This window comes from Gymnodraco acuticeps, unplaced genomic scaffold (assembly GCF_902827175.1).
Source record: "Gymnodraco acuticeps unplaced genomic scaffold, fGymAcu1.1, whole genome shotgun sequence".
NCBI lineage: Eukaryota > Metazoa > Chordata > Actinopteri > Perciformes > Bathydraconidae > Gymnodraco > Gymnodraco acuticeps.
In genome coordinates, this window is record NW_022992250.1 from 2,046,221 (window position 1) to 2,063,153 (window position 16,933).

The 16,933-nt window shown below is 38.6% G+C and overlaps 1 protein-coding gene across 7 annotated transcripts; it reads right to left on the reverse strand.

Annotated features, from left to right (window-relative positions):
* Nucleotides 1-4,536: 4,536 nt before the first annotated feature.
* pitx1 (paired-like homeodomain 1) lies at nucleotides 4,537-16,718 on the reverse strand. 7 transcript variants are annotated; one of them, XM_034206795.1, is made up of 6 exons: nucleotides 16,530-16,717; nucleotides 15,314-15,368; nucleotides 12,836-12,976; nucleotides 10,471-10,620; nucleotides 9,125-9,327; nucleotides 4,537-5,857 (listed from the first exon to the last, which is right to left on the reverse strand). In XM_034206795.1, exons 2-6 carry the CDS (start codon nucleotides 15,357-15,359, stop codon nucleotides 5,309-5,311), a joined length of 1,089 nt encoding a protein of 362 aa, XP_034062686.1. In that variant the 5' UTR covers nucleotides 15,360-15,368; nucleotides 16,530-16,717; the 3' UTR covers nucleotides 4,537-5,308. The 7 variants fall into 7 exon arrangements, with proteins under 7 accessions (XP_034062686.1, XP_034062688.1, XP_034062687.1 ...); XM_034206797.1 differs by having other exon boundaries at nucleotides 12,866-12,976; nucleotides 16,530-16,716; XM_034206796.1 differs by having other exon boundaries at nucleotides 12,857-12,976; nucleotides 16,530-16,716.
* Between the last annotated feature and the right edge of the window lie 215 nt (nucleotides 16,719-16,933).

Here is a 16,933-nt window from a genome sequence, read left to right on the forward strand (position 1 = left end):
AAAATGCATCCAGAGTCGTGCTGATTGTAATTCATGGGTTTTAAATTGTTAACATTTATTTCAGGATTGGTCAGTCTTGTTTCGCTCTTCTTTGGCAGTTGCCATACGTTTATTATGAATTACATGTTGGAGGTTTGCTTGTACTGCAATAATATACACCTCACCAAACAGTGACTTAATGGTGTGTCCATTCTGTTCAGTGAAAACTAGAAAGGTTGATAATTTTAACCCAGAGTATGTCTGAAACATATCAAAAACATACAACATCTTGAGTAAGTGTTTGTGAGGTGAGTCCCATGGCGACGTGTATCCAAAAGCAAGCGAAGGTGCAGCAGCAACTCAGGATTTAGCCTGTTGGTTCACTTTCCTGTGAAATAGTTTTCTCTTCTCTGCATGTTCTATATTTGAAATACCTTCACGTTATTTATTTTTCTCTGGAAGTTTTTCCTTGTACGATGTGAGGGTCTAAGGACAGAGGGTGTCGTTTTTCTCATACTGATATTCTGAACAATCTGTGTTGTTGTATTTGCTGTAAAGTGTCTCTACTGTAGGCTAATTTTATTATATGTACAGCACTTTGGCTCGACCAAAAATCGTTTATAAATGTGCTATATAAATAAAACTTGATTTGATTTGATTGTAAAAAAATGGTTTTGCTATTCAGGACTACATTGTGCAGATTTAAAGGACCATATAGGAAGTTCAACAACATATTTCACATCATGTCAGCTTTTTCTTTTTTCACCCCAAGCAGCCATTACTTTTGATTGATTTAAGCTGGTATGAAAATCAACCTGCAGAGACTTGAAGCACACTTAGAATATGGTATATATATTCGTCTATAAATAAGTAATCTATCACAGTAAGTGTATGCTTTTCTCGTTCATTTGAAAGTCTGCACTGTATCTCACACCAGTTCAGGTCCATTGTCATACCAGATGAAATGTCTTTGTTTTTGAGAGATACAAGTCACCCTCATTATAAGAGATAGAGGCCGGTCCTGTCTTAATAGACCCCTGCTGCTGTTGTTTGATTACAGAGACAGTATTGTTAAAATATAAAGACTATAGTGCTTCTGAATAAACTACAGGTTGGGATCTAAACAGGGACCTGGTGTGTTTATGGATGCAGCAGCTGTAGTGCATATTTCAGGATCACATGCTGCTGCAGGGTGCTGGCAGCAGAAAACTTACAGAAGCTGAGCAGCATTGTAGTCAAAGCTCAGGGAAGGCCTTGGTTTAGTGGTGCTTGTTTTGTTGATTAGGGTAGGAACATGGTTGTAGACACTATTCAGATGTCAGCAGCAGAAGTGTAATGGCTTCAAATAAAAGTTTCTGTCATTTTATGTTCGGTGGTGTTTGCAAAATTGGGACTTTGAAGACATTGATGAACTATGTAATGGGGGCTGTCACCCAAATAAAGACATCTTTAATTTTTGAAAAGGAGGTTGGGCCTTATGCAATCAAGATTTCTCTCATGCATACTACAGTGTAAATGCAACCATGGCTGTAATAAGGGCACATGTTTGCTATTGGGCCTCCATTGACTAACACCTAAAATGGAAGCTTCAGATTATGTTACTTTGCTGTAATTTGACTTATTAAAACTACTTTATTAAGGAATGTGCACCACATAAGCCCTATGAAAATCATAATTATAAAAGTTTTGATAAAATGGCACAAGACAAAAGTAAATGCCACAACATAAAGTAATGCAGTTCTGGCCTTGTTGATATAGGCCTATGGTGCTTTTGGGCTAGAATGTGTGGAACTGCAACCAACAATTATTTCCATTGATGATTTATCTGCTGAGTATTTGATTAATTGATTAAGAAACTGAAACCATGAAAAAGGTTCAACTAAAAAGCAGAACATCTTTTCTTTTTACCTTCTTTGTTTATGTATCTAACCTGTTGTAAACTTAAGCTCTGTGAGAAAGAGCTGAACTTCAAAGAAACACACACGTGATAATACCACAAGTTATAATTGTGTGTATAGTGTCATTTTGAGAGAATGAATCCTGAATAAAACACTTCCCAACTCATTACAACATTGTATTGTATTCTATTATTTTCTTTCACAGTCTCTCTAATTCCCAAGAAGTGGGGATTTCCTTACCAGAGAAACCCTAGTTCAAATATTTAACTGCTATAAAACGGCCTATTGAACTTTGCCCTCCAGGTTCAGGCGCGTTCACAGTGGTCTTATTTATAACCGGAAACGAGCATTATTGGTCACCTTTACGACAGTATACGCACTTTGTTTTCGCTACCAATCACTAGCCTCGAGTGTGCTTTGTCCTCTCGTCAAACATTTCGAAATCATAGCGATAGTTGCAATTACAGCCCGTGCGCATGCCCGCTCTGAGTAAACGCGGGCGCGCCCAAAGAAAGAATTTGAGTCCGCGCACGCTGCTGGTATACTGTTGTGACTTGTTATGAACGGTGGTAAAATATTATAGCAATATTAAAAGCCTGAGTTCACACGAAAAGCACCCGAATTACATGAAACACATTTTTTTTTTTTTTACAGGTATAGCCATATTATAGTTTTAAGACATTTATTTTATACAAAAAGTAAGTCATATATTTAATTTGACATTCTGTTCTTATGATATTATATTTACGTGTATATAGACTTCTTGCACTATTTTTTGTTTTTACTTTTGTATTTTATTATAAAACGTTGCAAAAAAACGTTGCATTGTTGGGAGGAGCTCGGGTCATAAGATTTTCATTGCTATTTCTACACTGTGGCTTTTGTGCATGTAACATTAAAACCTTTGAATCTTGAATCTAATATGCATATTATGAACATAAAGCCACTTTTTATATGGACAACAGGACAAAATAATATATTATTAATAATGCAAGGCTAAGACACCATGCAGGTAACATTTTTAGAGCCACTAAATGGGATTACTTTTTCAACCAACTCGCTTTTACGTTTTGAAGACTATCTCTTGTGAAAGCCATATCAATAGGAGATAAAATACTTTCTTTTATGGGGAATTCTTAAATTATAGTCATAGGAGACATTCTCCAACAAGGTGCATATATTCACTATGAGTATTAAACAAAACTTTAAGATTAGGTTACATTTATTTCTGGAGTATTATCGAGGAACAAAAAGCCACCAAAGTCAAGGCACTGTGCTGCAATATTATAGGAATATTATAGTCACTGAAAGAAAGAAATTAGGCATAAACTCAAGATTTCACTGACATGATGCAAGTCGAGATAGAAAATTTAAAATATTGTAAAAATACTTGAGGAAGATTGTCCCCCTCAAGGTAAACACTCACTTGTGTTGCAGTGAAAGGTCATGAGAGGTTATTTACGAAACTGTTGTTCGAGTTTATAGGTATTTTTGTATTGTGTTATGGTAAAGTATAGAGCTAGAACCACTATGTATGATTAATGTTTCCAAAAAAGACACCTTCAAATATTTATTTGTGTAAAAAATGTAAAAGTACATTTGTAGCACTGTCTAAATCAGTATTCTTCAGATGCCAGAAAGACTGTATTATTAGAAGCCTGTCTAACATATGATGGTTTATTCAAGTGTTTCCTATATCCTCTCTTTATAGATCATGAACACTATCAGTTAAAGCACACAATCATTACTGCCATTTGTGCTGTGGGCTAATATCAGTCTGCTGGTAATGCTGAGTAATATAGATATGGGGATTTCTGCAGGTGTCAAAAAACGAGATATGGTATTGATGCAATTCATTTTGTTTGCATTGTAGGCCTACCAACGTGCGCGAGATTGTCACCAAATCGCCCATGCAGATTTCTTCTGTAGGCCTATTTCAAGCATTTTGACAGGGGTTTGTTTCAGAGTTTTGCATTTGTGCAGCTTAAATATAAATGTCTTCAACACACATGTGGCCTAGTTCAACCTCTGATTGGTGTGAAATATGGTTAGAGTTATTATAGTGTGACGAGAGCGTATATAGATCATGCACAAATGTAAAGAAATTGTAAAAAAGTATAATTTTAAAAGAAATCGCCTTCGATTTAAGATTCTTCACCGAGCAATGTGCCTACTGATTTAATACTCACCAAATACCAATATAAAACAATGGCTTAATGGACAAGGATTCCATTTATTCCTTGACGTAGATTGGGGTCTGATAGTCTGCAAGATGTAGTGGAATTATTTCTCTCCACAGAACAAATATAGGCCTAATGAAAAGTGCAAGAAAGTTAAAATTAAACTCAAGCAAAATAAAATATACTAAGTCCTGCTAGTCCCACAAATCCTTTATCTTATAAAATAATGCCTTTAGTGGATACAAAAACGTCTTAATTTCGCTCCTCTTTGAGAAACAACTGGCTCACTGCGATTTTTCTCCCCTGAAACATAGGCTACTTGAAATAAACTTATCTTTTCCTGCTAGTCCCACAAATCCTTTATCTTATAAAATAATGCCTTTAGTGGATAAAAAAACGTCTTAATTTCGCTCCTCTTTGAGAAACAACTGGCTCACTGCGATTTTTCTCCCCTGAAACATAGGCTACTTGAAATAAACTTATCTTTTCCTGGAGTTTATTCAAACAAACATGTTAACATAAACACATGGGGACTTTGAATCACCTTTTGTATACACTTTAGGCTAATGAACTTAGCTATGCAAAGACTTACATTATCGTACAAAATACGTTGCACTCAAGTTTAAACATGCGGGGTTTTCTATTCAACAAACAAAATGTAAAAACATTTCAAAGTAAAATCACTAAACGGGAGGCGTCATGGAGTCAAACGGGCCGGTGGGAGTCTGCAAAGGGTTAATAGAAAGCACACAGAAGCGGTATAATATATGTACAATATAGGCTACCTTTCTCTTATTGAGTCTGGATTCATGATATGCACGAAACTTTATATATCTTTTTCTTGCAAAACCTTATGTAAATCGAGACCCCCCAAACTGTCCTCAAAAGCAAGCAAGCACAATAAAAGAAATACAAAATCCCATCGTCTGTTTTATACGTTAGACCTGTATATATTTACACTTTTTTATATGTACAATGCAGCAATGTAACAAGTCTTCATCATTTTTTAAATCCCCCAAAATGGACCTTTCAATTGCTGTGCAAATCCATCGGTAAACGCATTTAACCCCGCATAATCCTTTTTCTCTCTTTTTTTTTTTTTTAATTTGTCTGCAACTAATCCAGTTTAGTTGTCTTTGATTCCCCCCCTCCCCCCATCCGCAGGTATAGCCTGAAAGCTTTGACACCGTGTCTGTTCAACACATATATATTTATTTATATTTGTCGATAGGATTTAGGCTTGTTTGCCGGTCAGCTGTTGTATTGACAGGCGTTCAGGCTGGATCCGGGACTCTGCAGGCTGCTGTATCCAAAAGTTGGATGCTGTTTGGATTTTAGTCTGAGGGTGGCCAGGCTGGAGTTACAAGTGTCCCGGTAAACGCTGTACGGAGAGCCGGGGGGCCCGTATGGACATGCGGACGACGACATGGCCGAGTTGATCCCGGATGTACCAATCCCGTTCAAGTTGCTGATGTTGTTGAGGCCCGGGGTGGGCATTCCCGTCACGGCGGAGTGACTCATCCCGGACGCCATAGTCATGGAGGAGATGGAGTTAGGAGCGGAGAACATGGACTGCGAGGTGAGGGGGCTCATGGAGTTGAAGAAGGTGAAGTTCTTGGTGGATAAAGGCGCCGGAGTGAGGCCCTTGTTGGTCCAGTTGTTGTAGGTGTAGGCCGGGTACATGTCTTCGTAGGGCTGCATGAGGCCGCTGAACTGCGGCAGATAGCTGTTCTTGCACAGGTCCATCTGCTGGTTGCGCTCCCGCTTCCTCCACTTAGCCCGGCGGTTCTTGAACCACACCTGGAGGAGAGACACAGCGAGAACATTAATAAGCAAAGTAACCTGAGAAGTGGACCCAGAATAGACACATTTGTCTTTAGGTTGCAAGTGTTTATAGGCAAAACAAAACAAGTATTAGCCTATTACAAATGATGTGACATCTTATGCAGTAATTAAATCCAACTTCAAATAATTATATTAATAATGACCCTTCCATCGTTTTCTCTCGAATATATCACGTGTTATTTAAAACAATAAAAACAAAAAATGTATGTAATACATTATTTAAATATTGCTCTAATTAAATAGCACATTGTAACGTAAACGTAAAGGTAACGTAAAGGCACACCACACACATTTCTTTTTTAATTTGAAGCTGCGATCCCACATTAACTATAGGCTACAAGGACATCTGTTTAATGTCTAAAATGTGTTTACAGCAGTGTGTAGTGTTTACAAATCATGGCCCAGATTGTACTTTCAGCTTTGATCATGCAGGGGCTTAATTGCCGAATTTGCAAAGTTACAGTTAGGCTCTATAAAGGCAAAAGTTATTTAAATCAGTGTGTGTCTTTTTTAAATATGGAAAATAACTTGCCCATGTGAAATTAATCCTCAGTTTTTAAAAGCTCAACCCTGAACTTTGTATTAGATGGATTGAGCATTTAAAAACTGGATTTGTACAACAATTAGAATCAGAAACAGGTGTATTGCCAAGTAATACAAACAAGGAATTTGTCTTGGTATTTTCGTTGCATACATAAACATGAAACACTGATTGAAAACAATTTTAATACAACTATAATAACATTCAAATATAGCAATATTTATAATAATAATAATAATAATAATGGATTACATGTTTTAATTAGAGCGCTTTTACAGGTGCTCAAAGCGCTTTACAATTACATATTACACATATTAGACATGTCAATACTGTGGTAGAAATATGGTAGAAATGTATACCCGTAGAAATACAAGAATAAAATATGTGCAGTTACAATGTGACTAAGAGCTATTATTTCCCCCCAGCACACCAAAAATGTACATATTAAAATATGTTTTCTTCAACGCAACCTACATTTAAATTACAAGAGCAGCTGCTGCAGCTCTCGTGTCAATAGGCTACTGCAGGCAGGAGCATCAAATTCATCCAGTAAAATGTTCCTTTAAATTTGCTTAAAAAGGAGTGACTAACGGCAGAGGTGGAAATGCAGCCTAATGGATCAAAACTGTTGTTTTTTGCTTGCATATGTTTAGAATTGTTATTTTCAAAGCCACGTTTATTTTGCTTAAGTTATTTACAAATAGCCGGTTAAAATAGCTTTTATGATTGTAGTACAATCATTGTACAAACGCAAATTACCGGGTTTTTTACCCAATTTCGTATAGAGCATATACACATTTTTCGATTAAATTGAAATCTCTAAATACTGTACTCCAAATCTGTCATGACAGATTTAAGAATTGTTAACAAAATGTTTATTGTTGTTGGTGCCTATTATTAAATATCTAACGATGAAATTAATTACTGTTTTCATGGGTAGAACAAAGGTCTATTTGTGTAGACTACATCAGTATGTGGGGCAGACACTCCAAAAATAAAACCAAGTTTACATCATGAATAAAAAGCGCAGGGGGTGAGTGTGCATGAATCAGAAACGTGCCTCTGGGTATTGTCACGCCTTATCGAAACCTGACAAAGTATCCATAAGTCGGCACTTTGCGAGTCATTATTTTATTCATAATAGAAACAGTTTACAATTGGTATCATCAGACGGGCCTGCACAAGGTATTTATAGTCGAGCAGGGAACAGTGCTGCGGACAAATTGTCCACAAAGACGTGAGCGATGTGACACAGAGCTGCGGAGGAAACACGCAGACTCCACAGCCTGCACCGAGCAAAAAAAACTAAATGTGGGTTTAAATTAGCATGTTAACAAGAAATAAACCCTCATTATGCAAATTCTAAATTGCTGGGCCCACACGTATCAATCAAGCTCAATATATAATCTGTCAAGCTTGATTGAACACTGATGACCTTAAAAGGTCAAGTCCAAACACTTTAAAATGTCAAAACATTTTAATAAATGCTCAGATATGAACCAGACATGTTCAGGCTGCGAGTTGTCACGCCATGCCTCACAATGTTTTCTTTTTATTCAGCCAAAATAAAAGACTGACTGTTTGACATTCGCCTTCTTTGGCTCCAGGAGTGAAAAACCATGCACTCTAAACTTGTTCGGATACTTTTTTTTAAAACTTCCCCCTGCACTTTAAATAGCTGTATGCATTTTTTTAAATGCAATGTGAGACGGAGGGGTTTTGAAGGACAGGCCTTCAGGCGCCAGTTGCTGAAAACCAACTGAATTGTGTTTAACGAACGTTTCTGTTTGAGGAAAGAGCAGCCTGCAGGAATACCCGATCGAGTAAAAAGCATGCTATTTTTGTACTTCTGTATCATAATAAATACATAATTTATGATTAAAGTTGGTTATGATTGCATGTCAAACATTGTCCTTGATTACATATAATCACACGCAGTTTCAATTCATTGCACACAACTCCAGATGTAGCTGTGCACTCCAGTCCACGGGGACATATAAGGGTCCAAACTGTGAAAATCACATCAAAAGACAAATCCTCCATTGGTTCCATTAGCAGCGCGGATACACCCTCAAAAAGAGATGTTAATTCCAACAGATCCCAACAGTTTAAGACGGCTATGGTGCATTTCGCCCCAAAATGTTAGTTTGAACACTAAATATTTGTATGAATGCAGTGCATTAACAGCGTACCTCTGTTATGAAGCCATTATTGGAAGTTGATAGATTTCTAGGTATAGTTTTGTTTATATTATGCTAACATTTCTTTTTGCTTTAATTTTCTTACTTCCGTTATTTCATTAGTTGATATGTGTTCGAGTTATTTCATTTATTTATGTAATTGGTCGAGAATTCTCGAATCATTTTTGTCTCCATTGTAGATCAGCTCTAAAGTATTAGTATTACAGATACAAGATGAAACGTTAGGAAGGAATTGTTTTATCTGTTTTTGGCTTTTACTCATAACTGTAAAAGCTTGGTGGAGGCTGTGGCAGAAACATTCTAAGAAATGTCCAAGAAAAGTGTTTTGCTCCAGATAAAAAACGAGAATCCACATTTAAATTATGGATTAAAGTAAAACATATTGCACAGGAGAGAGCATATTGGGGCAGGGGAGAAGTTGCAATGTATTTCTCAAATCTTCTTTACGCATTACGCGCGGCGGTCGGCCCGGTCTCTTACCCGGACTCTGGCCTCAGTCAGGTTGGTCCAAACAGCGATTTCCTCCCTGGTGCTCATGTCCGGGTAGCGGTTCCTCTGGAAAGTGGCTTCCAGCTCCTGCAGCTGCTGGCTGGTGAAGTGAGTCCGTTGCCGCCGCTGCTTCTTCTTCTTCGGATCATCCGCGTTCCCGTCATCGCTCCTTTGTTCAGCGCTTCTCTCCTTTTCTATAGATCACAAATGGGGAGAGTTAGTGTATGCTGCAGCTATAGAACATTTTGCATTTAGAAACTTGGATTCTTCACGTTTTAAACTAAACATGTCAGACTTTATAGTGCAGCAACGTGCAAAAAACACACAACTTTGTATTATTAATGACAGAAAACGCCTGTCAGCATGAAATAAGCAAAACTAAACCCATAAATCAATTATTTACAAAAGGTTTATAAACAACCATGAGTGACAGATTAAAACCAAATATTTACAAACATGTCTGACAGTTTAGTATCGATTCTTTCAAACACATTTAGGTCTGCCTCGCTTATAGATCAATAGCCTATACTTTCTTTACGACGAGGTCTTATCTCCCGACTGCTATCTTGTATTCGTGTTCTAACAAGATTGCCTCATTAAACTGAAGGGTCAACACGTGCAAAGGTGAATCACAAAATATAGTATTTTGAATTATTGCCCTGAAAAAAATAGCAACTTTAAAACGTAAAGCCATACCATCCTTATCCATGCAAGTCCCATAACTAACAACGAAAGAAAGAAATAATAAATATTCAGCCATTTATGCTATTTTTTTTCAACATGTTAACTGAGACAGAGAAGACAATTTCTTTTTAAAAAGCCGGCCAAGTTGAAGAACAAAAAGCTTCTCTGAGGATTGTTAATACAGACCTTCTGGCTTTCAGTTTAGATTGGTGGACGGGCTCAATATTTATAGTTTGTTGTAATGCATTTACTGACAGCAGGCCAGGCTGTTCTGCACATTTTTGCCTGACAGACCTCGGGATCCTGCCAAGTGTCTGCTTCAGCCAGCGCAATAAACAACAAAAGGGGTGTAACTGCACCAAAACGGGACCATCCAGTTCTGTTATATTTATGTACATTAAACTTCAGAGGATACATAAACAAACCTTTACTTTACTGAACTGTTTAAATGTATTGAACAGTGTGCATGCTGCATCGTAAAACACGGAGATAAATCGTCCCAGCTGTTAGAATAAGCAAACACAAGTGAACTAATATCGTCTCCTTTTTCCGTAACTGCCGAGATGCCTGCCCGAGCTTGTGGAGACGTAAAATAAACTGTTATTGCACTCAGAAGAAGGAAGCGAGTTGCTAAAAGCACTCTGACCGTGTACCTGGCAACTCTGTGTCTGAAGACTCGCTGCTTGAGTTCTCTAAAGTTTCTCGACTGCTGTTGGAAGTTCTCGGTAAATGAAACGCGGGGGCCACGTCGCGGGCCGGCGGGGCTCTCACTGCCTCTGCGATTCTGTCCAAATTCATCCCACCTTGAAGAGAAGGATGCGTACAAAGAGGAAACTGGGTGAATCCTTGGGAGTGCACAACGTTTTTTCCTCAACAGCTTAACAATTCCACCACGACATGAGGGGATGAATCAGACAAGGCGAATCTCCAACGATAGTGTTGTTTTTCCAAGATGAAAAGACTTAGCAATAGAAAATACGAAGCCCCTTGTCCCTCTATAACAGTGAGTGCTCAGTGCAGGGAAAAGCTTCTGCTGCTGTGACCGAGAGCTCGGTCCGGCTCTCCACCCCTCTGCTGGGTTTAACCTCCCCAAAATCAGCGAGTCCCACCCACTGCCCGCTGCAAGAAAACATCCACCCTAATAACTCTGACGTCAACCTATAAAACAAGTGAGAAAAGTGCCATCATTTACTAGACGTTTGGGTTTATCGCATGCAAATATAAACACTGTTTATGTATGTATTAGTGCAGGAACATCGTATTCCATTCTTACAATGGCAATTTCTTTCAGTTTTTCCAATTTTATTACAATTACGGTTCGGTATTAGACTGCAAGGCAGACATTTTTTGCAGCGGTTTTTTTTTTTCAGTTCTCGGGCGCGCGCAATGAAACGCTTTTCTCTTTTGGAGTAAAATAGGCCTTTTATTCGTGCAGGTATGTTTGATTTTGTGCGCTTATACACACACGCACCCACACAATGTATATCTCGGATATGTACTGAGCTGTATAAACATTTGCCATCCAACACGGCCCTGCCCAGTTACTGTTTCCTCAGTATGAAAAGTGCACGGTGATATGAGGATTATTGTGTGAATGAATAATGGCCCTCACTGTAAACTGACCATTGTCGCTCTATCAGCAGATTGTTTCACTTTGACAAATAAACAACCAGGACTATAAAGGCCAGGCAGGTCAGAGCTCTCATGACTTCACATGCTGTGGGACTTTGCTGTTATTTAATTAGCAGGACAAACACCAGGCTGCAATAATCTGTTGATAGCAGCAGATATGTTAGCTCTGCACGTTCCCCTAAACACAAAGATAATCCAACATGAATAAAACATGTTTTTTCTAAACTTCGACACCACGTTTGACAACACTTCTGGATCTCTCAGCACAACATCCTTTTATGATTGATGGTCCTCCATAATATATTCTGATTACAATTAGCCATAATGTGTCTGCTGATTCTGACACATGTGCATATTTTCAGTGTGGTTAGACAAATGGCTGGCCGGACTACTTTTAAAGCACCTTTGGAATACAGACAAAATCACGTGCTGCTACTTTAGCCTTATTTTTGAAGAGGCTAAAAGTAGATCAGAAAGTCAAACATCTGATTTGAATTTCTGATGTCATTTCAAGGTGTTTTCTGTTCTGATCTTTCATCCCTCGCACGCTTGCACAGTGCGCGCATTGACTCGCAGCGCAGTTAAAGTGAACTGTAACGCTCGGAACATTCATGTCTGTGGAGAACTAGCTTCCTCCAGATGTTGACTTGCTATTCTAAGTGTGTGCTGCACTGGAGTGAGACATGCAGTAATACAGCAGCTGCAGTTGAAATGAGACAATTTATTTTTTACAAAATCCTTTCTTTGTTGGAAAACGCAGCACAAAACAAGGAAGGCCAAGCATCCTTATTTCAATTAGTTTGGAGTCAGGGTGGCACCAGATGAGGCAGCATTGTTTGTTTATTGTTTAAGTAGGCCTAAATGTAGTGCATCTTGGGAAGTCAGGGATTGATTTTTTGGTTTTTATTGCAGAATATTATTGATTGTATTGTAGCTGTATTCTGCCTTTGACCCCATCCCTTTTTAGTATCATTGCACATAACCTATACGGACTTACAGCAACGTTGCAGGTTTGAATATCTGTATTAGACCTAAAATCATATTTCTTACAATCAAAATAACGCAACATTTACCAATGAAGTCAGAAACGTGATATGTTTGTCTTCAATTAGGTATGGCTACTTTTTAGCTAAATAATAAACGAGACAAATTATCCAAACAGAGCAGCACAATGTAACTTTTGATGAAAATCACCTCTAAGTGACTAACCATGAAAAGGCAGATGTTGTTGCGCCTCTGCGCAAATACGCCCGCACAGAAAACCTAGTGCAAATCACAACATTACGTATACATTTGCACATTTCTTTTGACTGCACATGCCAAGCTTGCAGTCTTCTGCAATGTGAAAGCGGCTGACCTTCTGACGTGGTTCGGCTTGTAACCTACATGTTTCGGCTAAATGCTCACCGGCCTCACCGTCTGGTGGAGCGACTGTCACCGGCGCCAGTCTTGAGCATTTGGGGGCTTTGCATGACAGTGACTTCTGACATGAGATCCCCGTCCGACCGGAAAACTCCCCCGAAGGCCCTTTTGAAAGACAATTGTGAAAGGGCTCAACATTCACCTTTTCCATCATTTGTTCAGCCTCTCTGCCCAGAGCATGTTGAAAAATGGGGCTCACCTTTTATATTTCTACGCAGACTGCTACATTCATTCATTTTAATTAAGAAATCTGAATATCTTCTATAGCTATCATATAGCCAACCTGTCATTATTTGATTATTCAGCCGGGTGTGTGCTGTTAAAAGTTCGACCCTCACATAGTAAGCTGAAGTGCCCTTGAGCAGAAAACCACTTCCAATAGATGCTTACTCACTTTCTAAGTGCGTAAAAAGGTTACAAAGAGAGCGGAGGTGGAATATGAGTCGTGGTTGAACCGTGCATTTGGTAAAATATGATTATATTGCGTTTATAATCGCCTATTGCTCACTATGATTAGTATGGCAAAAGTGCATCTTAAAGCTAAAGAACTGAAGTCTTTCTACAATAACTTTAGGAAAGAACCGTTGAAAAACTGAACAGTCATGTATGCCTGTTACGGGAACATATCATATATTGTTCATAAAAATCCCCTTTCTAATAGTATATCAATATTGGTGCACTAGTGGAATACAAATCATAATAAACCCACTGACCCTTGAAGTACCCGTAGAAAATTAAAGGATTTACAGCACATGGTATTTTCTAGGAGCTCCTGATTGTACCCTCCCCTGCTGCAGAAGCAGATATTACAGGCTGATAGATGGGAGTAATCTAAATTCCCAGGCTGCATCCCTGCCCACGTCCTGCACTTGCGTGTGATGGATGAGTTAAAAAGCCTTTCCATCCGTCAGGACAGGTTAAAGGGCAGTCGAAATGCAAACACTCATATTTTTCGTCCAATAAGTGAAAATAAACTCGGGGGGCCAACGTTAATTACACATCAAATACAATCAAATACATCGGTATACTACAGTATGTGTGTTTATCTTAAGTGTGAGGCAACCAATATAAGTCCTGTGGGGGTAAAAAAACAAAGCATATAGAAAATTAAAGCTGGCAAGCAGGACAGCAGTGGAGATGTAACTGGACACGGTCTGTAACTGGAGAAGGACAGAGCTGATTATTTCCTTGGTGATGGTTTCCCTGCATGGGCCAAGGCCCGTTTGACCTGAAGCCTGACAACCAAACAACCTGACAAAGGTTATGCAGGTGTAAATAAAACCATAAACTGTAATGGCCATAACCGGGAATAGAACAAAAAGAAAAACCGCTGGGACATCATAAGCAAGTTGAATACATGTAGCCTAATTGTTTATTGGATGTACTCAGTTGATATTGTCTATGCTTTTATAGAAAAATAAAACGGTTGAAATCCATGTGGAATTAGTCCTAAACAACGACAAAGTTGTCCCACACTAAAAGAATATTCTTGATATTAGTTTACCCCCAAAAAAACATAAAACGCACTTGTTTATTAGCTAAATATGTTCCACTGTAACTGAAGTCAATTTAGTCTGAGCAGTAGCAATATAAACATACTCAGCACGCCAAACCTCTTTTAGCCAGTCTTGTCTTTATAATAATTGTTTCCAATATGTGTTGTGCTAGTTAGATGTGACCTTTTAAAGCTGCTGTATTATTAGAAATTAATATTTTCTTAAGGAAATGTAAACATGTAAAACTACTACCGCTTCACGTGCATGTCTGTCATTTAATACCTTTTAAAACCACGGATATTTTCCAAAGTGGTCCAATCTACATTTGGCCAATCTTTTTTTTTTTTGGTATGTGATTAAATCCAGATTTATAAAAACCCTCTTTTTTTATTTAACAAGTTAATTGAAATAATAAAATAACGCCATAGACTTCTAGTCAGAAACCTTTTTTAGGCTCTCTGTTGCTTGCTGTCTATCTGGTTTGTTTTATTGATTTATTTCATTTGGGGGGGTTAAAGGCAAAACGACTCACCAGGAAATGGTTGTCATCCGAAATCAGACAAAAGAAAGTAGCAGATTATATTATAAGAATCCTTAACTTGTGTTATTTTCTTTAAAATGTTGTTTTAAAGTTTGGTTTAGTTGGATTTACGCACGCTTCAATTTGCCTCTCATTATTTGATATGTACTGGTATGGTAATGTCGTAAATACCTTGCGGAAATAATTGACCACATATCAGACAAATTGTATCTAAAAGCAGATGCCTGGGAACACGCACAGCTTGTGTGCAGCGAGATTTTCCAATAACAAGCTCTGACCTTACGCCAACAATCCAAAAGGTACATACTTGGACCACAGCATCATTTTATTTCATAGGATTTCTAGTTGTATGACTCAAATAAGGCAGTATAATCATTAAACAGTTGTGAAGAGAACAAGTCATACCTGCGTCCGCACAAGAAATAACATTTTTCGACTGATTCAGTTCCATTCCAATTTCCTGAAAAACAGAAGAACAAGGAGGCATCAGGAGAACAATTTCCAGAACATAACACTCAAAAATATAAGTCAACTAGATTGATCTTCTTCTTTTTATCCACATAAAATAAGTATTATAAATAAAGTAAAGACAACTTTGCTAACTAACAACCAATAATAACAATATTTACAAAGTAATACAACGTCTCTTAAACCTTCATTGTAATGCCAATTTCTAAAAGTTATACGTTTCATTATTGTATTTGGACTATTCCAAAGTATTGTAAGGCAGCCTTACAATGGAAGAATACATGAAACTCGGCTGAGCATCACCTGCAATGCAAATTCTGATTTAAAATCTCTATTTTGTCGTGTTAAAATAAATTATTTTCACTCAGAACGTCAGGATTGGGGCTCTCTGTAATAACAACCCTAACTCACCATCAGCGTTTACCTTTGACACACACACACACACACACACACACACACACACACACACACACAACACACACACACACACACACACACACACACACACACACACACACACACACACACACACACACACACACACACACACACACACACGCACGCACGCACACACACACACACACACACACACACACACACACACACACACACACACACACACACACACACACACACACACACACACACACACACACACACACACACACACACATTGCTACTCTATGTCCTGAGTAAGTCTTCTCTTGCACTTTATATTCATTTATCTCATTTAAGGCGTCAGCGATGCATGCAGGAGAGCACTGGTGAAAATAACGAAATCTACATGGTATATCGTTCTGGTTTACAACGATGCTAATGCACTCAGATGATTAAAGCTGCTATATTTTAGACGCTGGTGCTGTGTGACTCCATATATCACTGCGTAAAAACGCATCCCCTCTGGCCTCTCTACGGTCACTACCGCCTCTCTGACCCCAACCAACCGACAGTAAGCACTTCTGAATGGAGTCAGCACTTGTCAACATTAAATTGTTCTACATCATACGTAACCTTGACTTGTGTGAGTGACACATTTTTGCAAAATCCGAAGCGTAAAACGACCAAAAGCGAGATGCCAGCCAGCCATCCCTCTGACCGAACACCTGAGCTAAAAATGCAGCGTCCAGACAGACGTTGTGTGTGTTTAACTCACCAGTTGGTCCCCAGCAAAGGCAGACGACAGAAAAAAAGTGAATAAAGCCTCAGAGTTTCTCCATGCAGGTGTTCAGTAAATCCACTTTACGCTTCGGCTGCGGGTAAACGCTGCGTCCGCGATAATCAGCGCTTTGGTTGCTTCTCAGCGGCGCTGCTTTGGTTTTCTTTGCCAGCTCTCTGCAGAACGCCTCAAGCTGACGTCACCTCACGACACTGCAACCGACTACCCCCCCCTTCCCCAACCCAACATCCCTCGACAGCTAGCCCCCACCCCCGTTATCCTTTCTATCCTGCACCTCACCTTCAAGCTGCTTTTTTTTTATCTTCATCATGTTTTTAAGTCTTCATCAAATTCCACAAATGTATAATTTTTACCTGAAGTCACGCTTATCTTTAACCTTG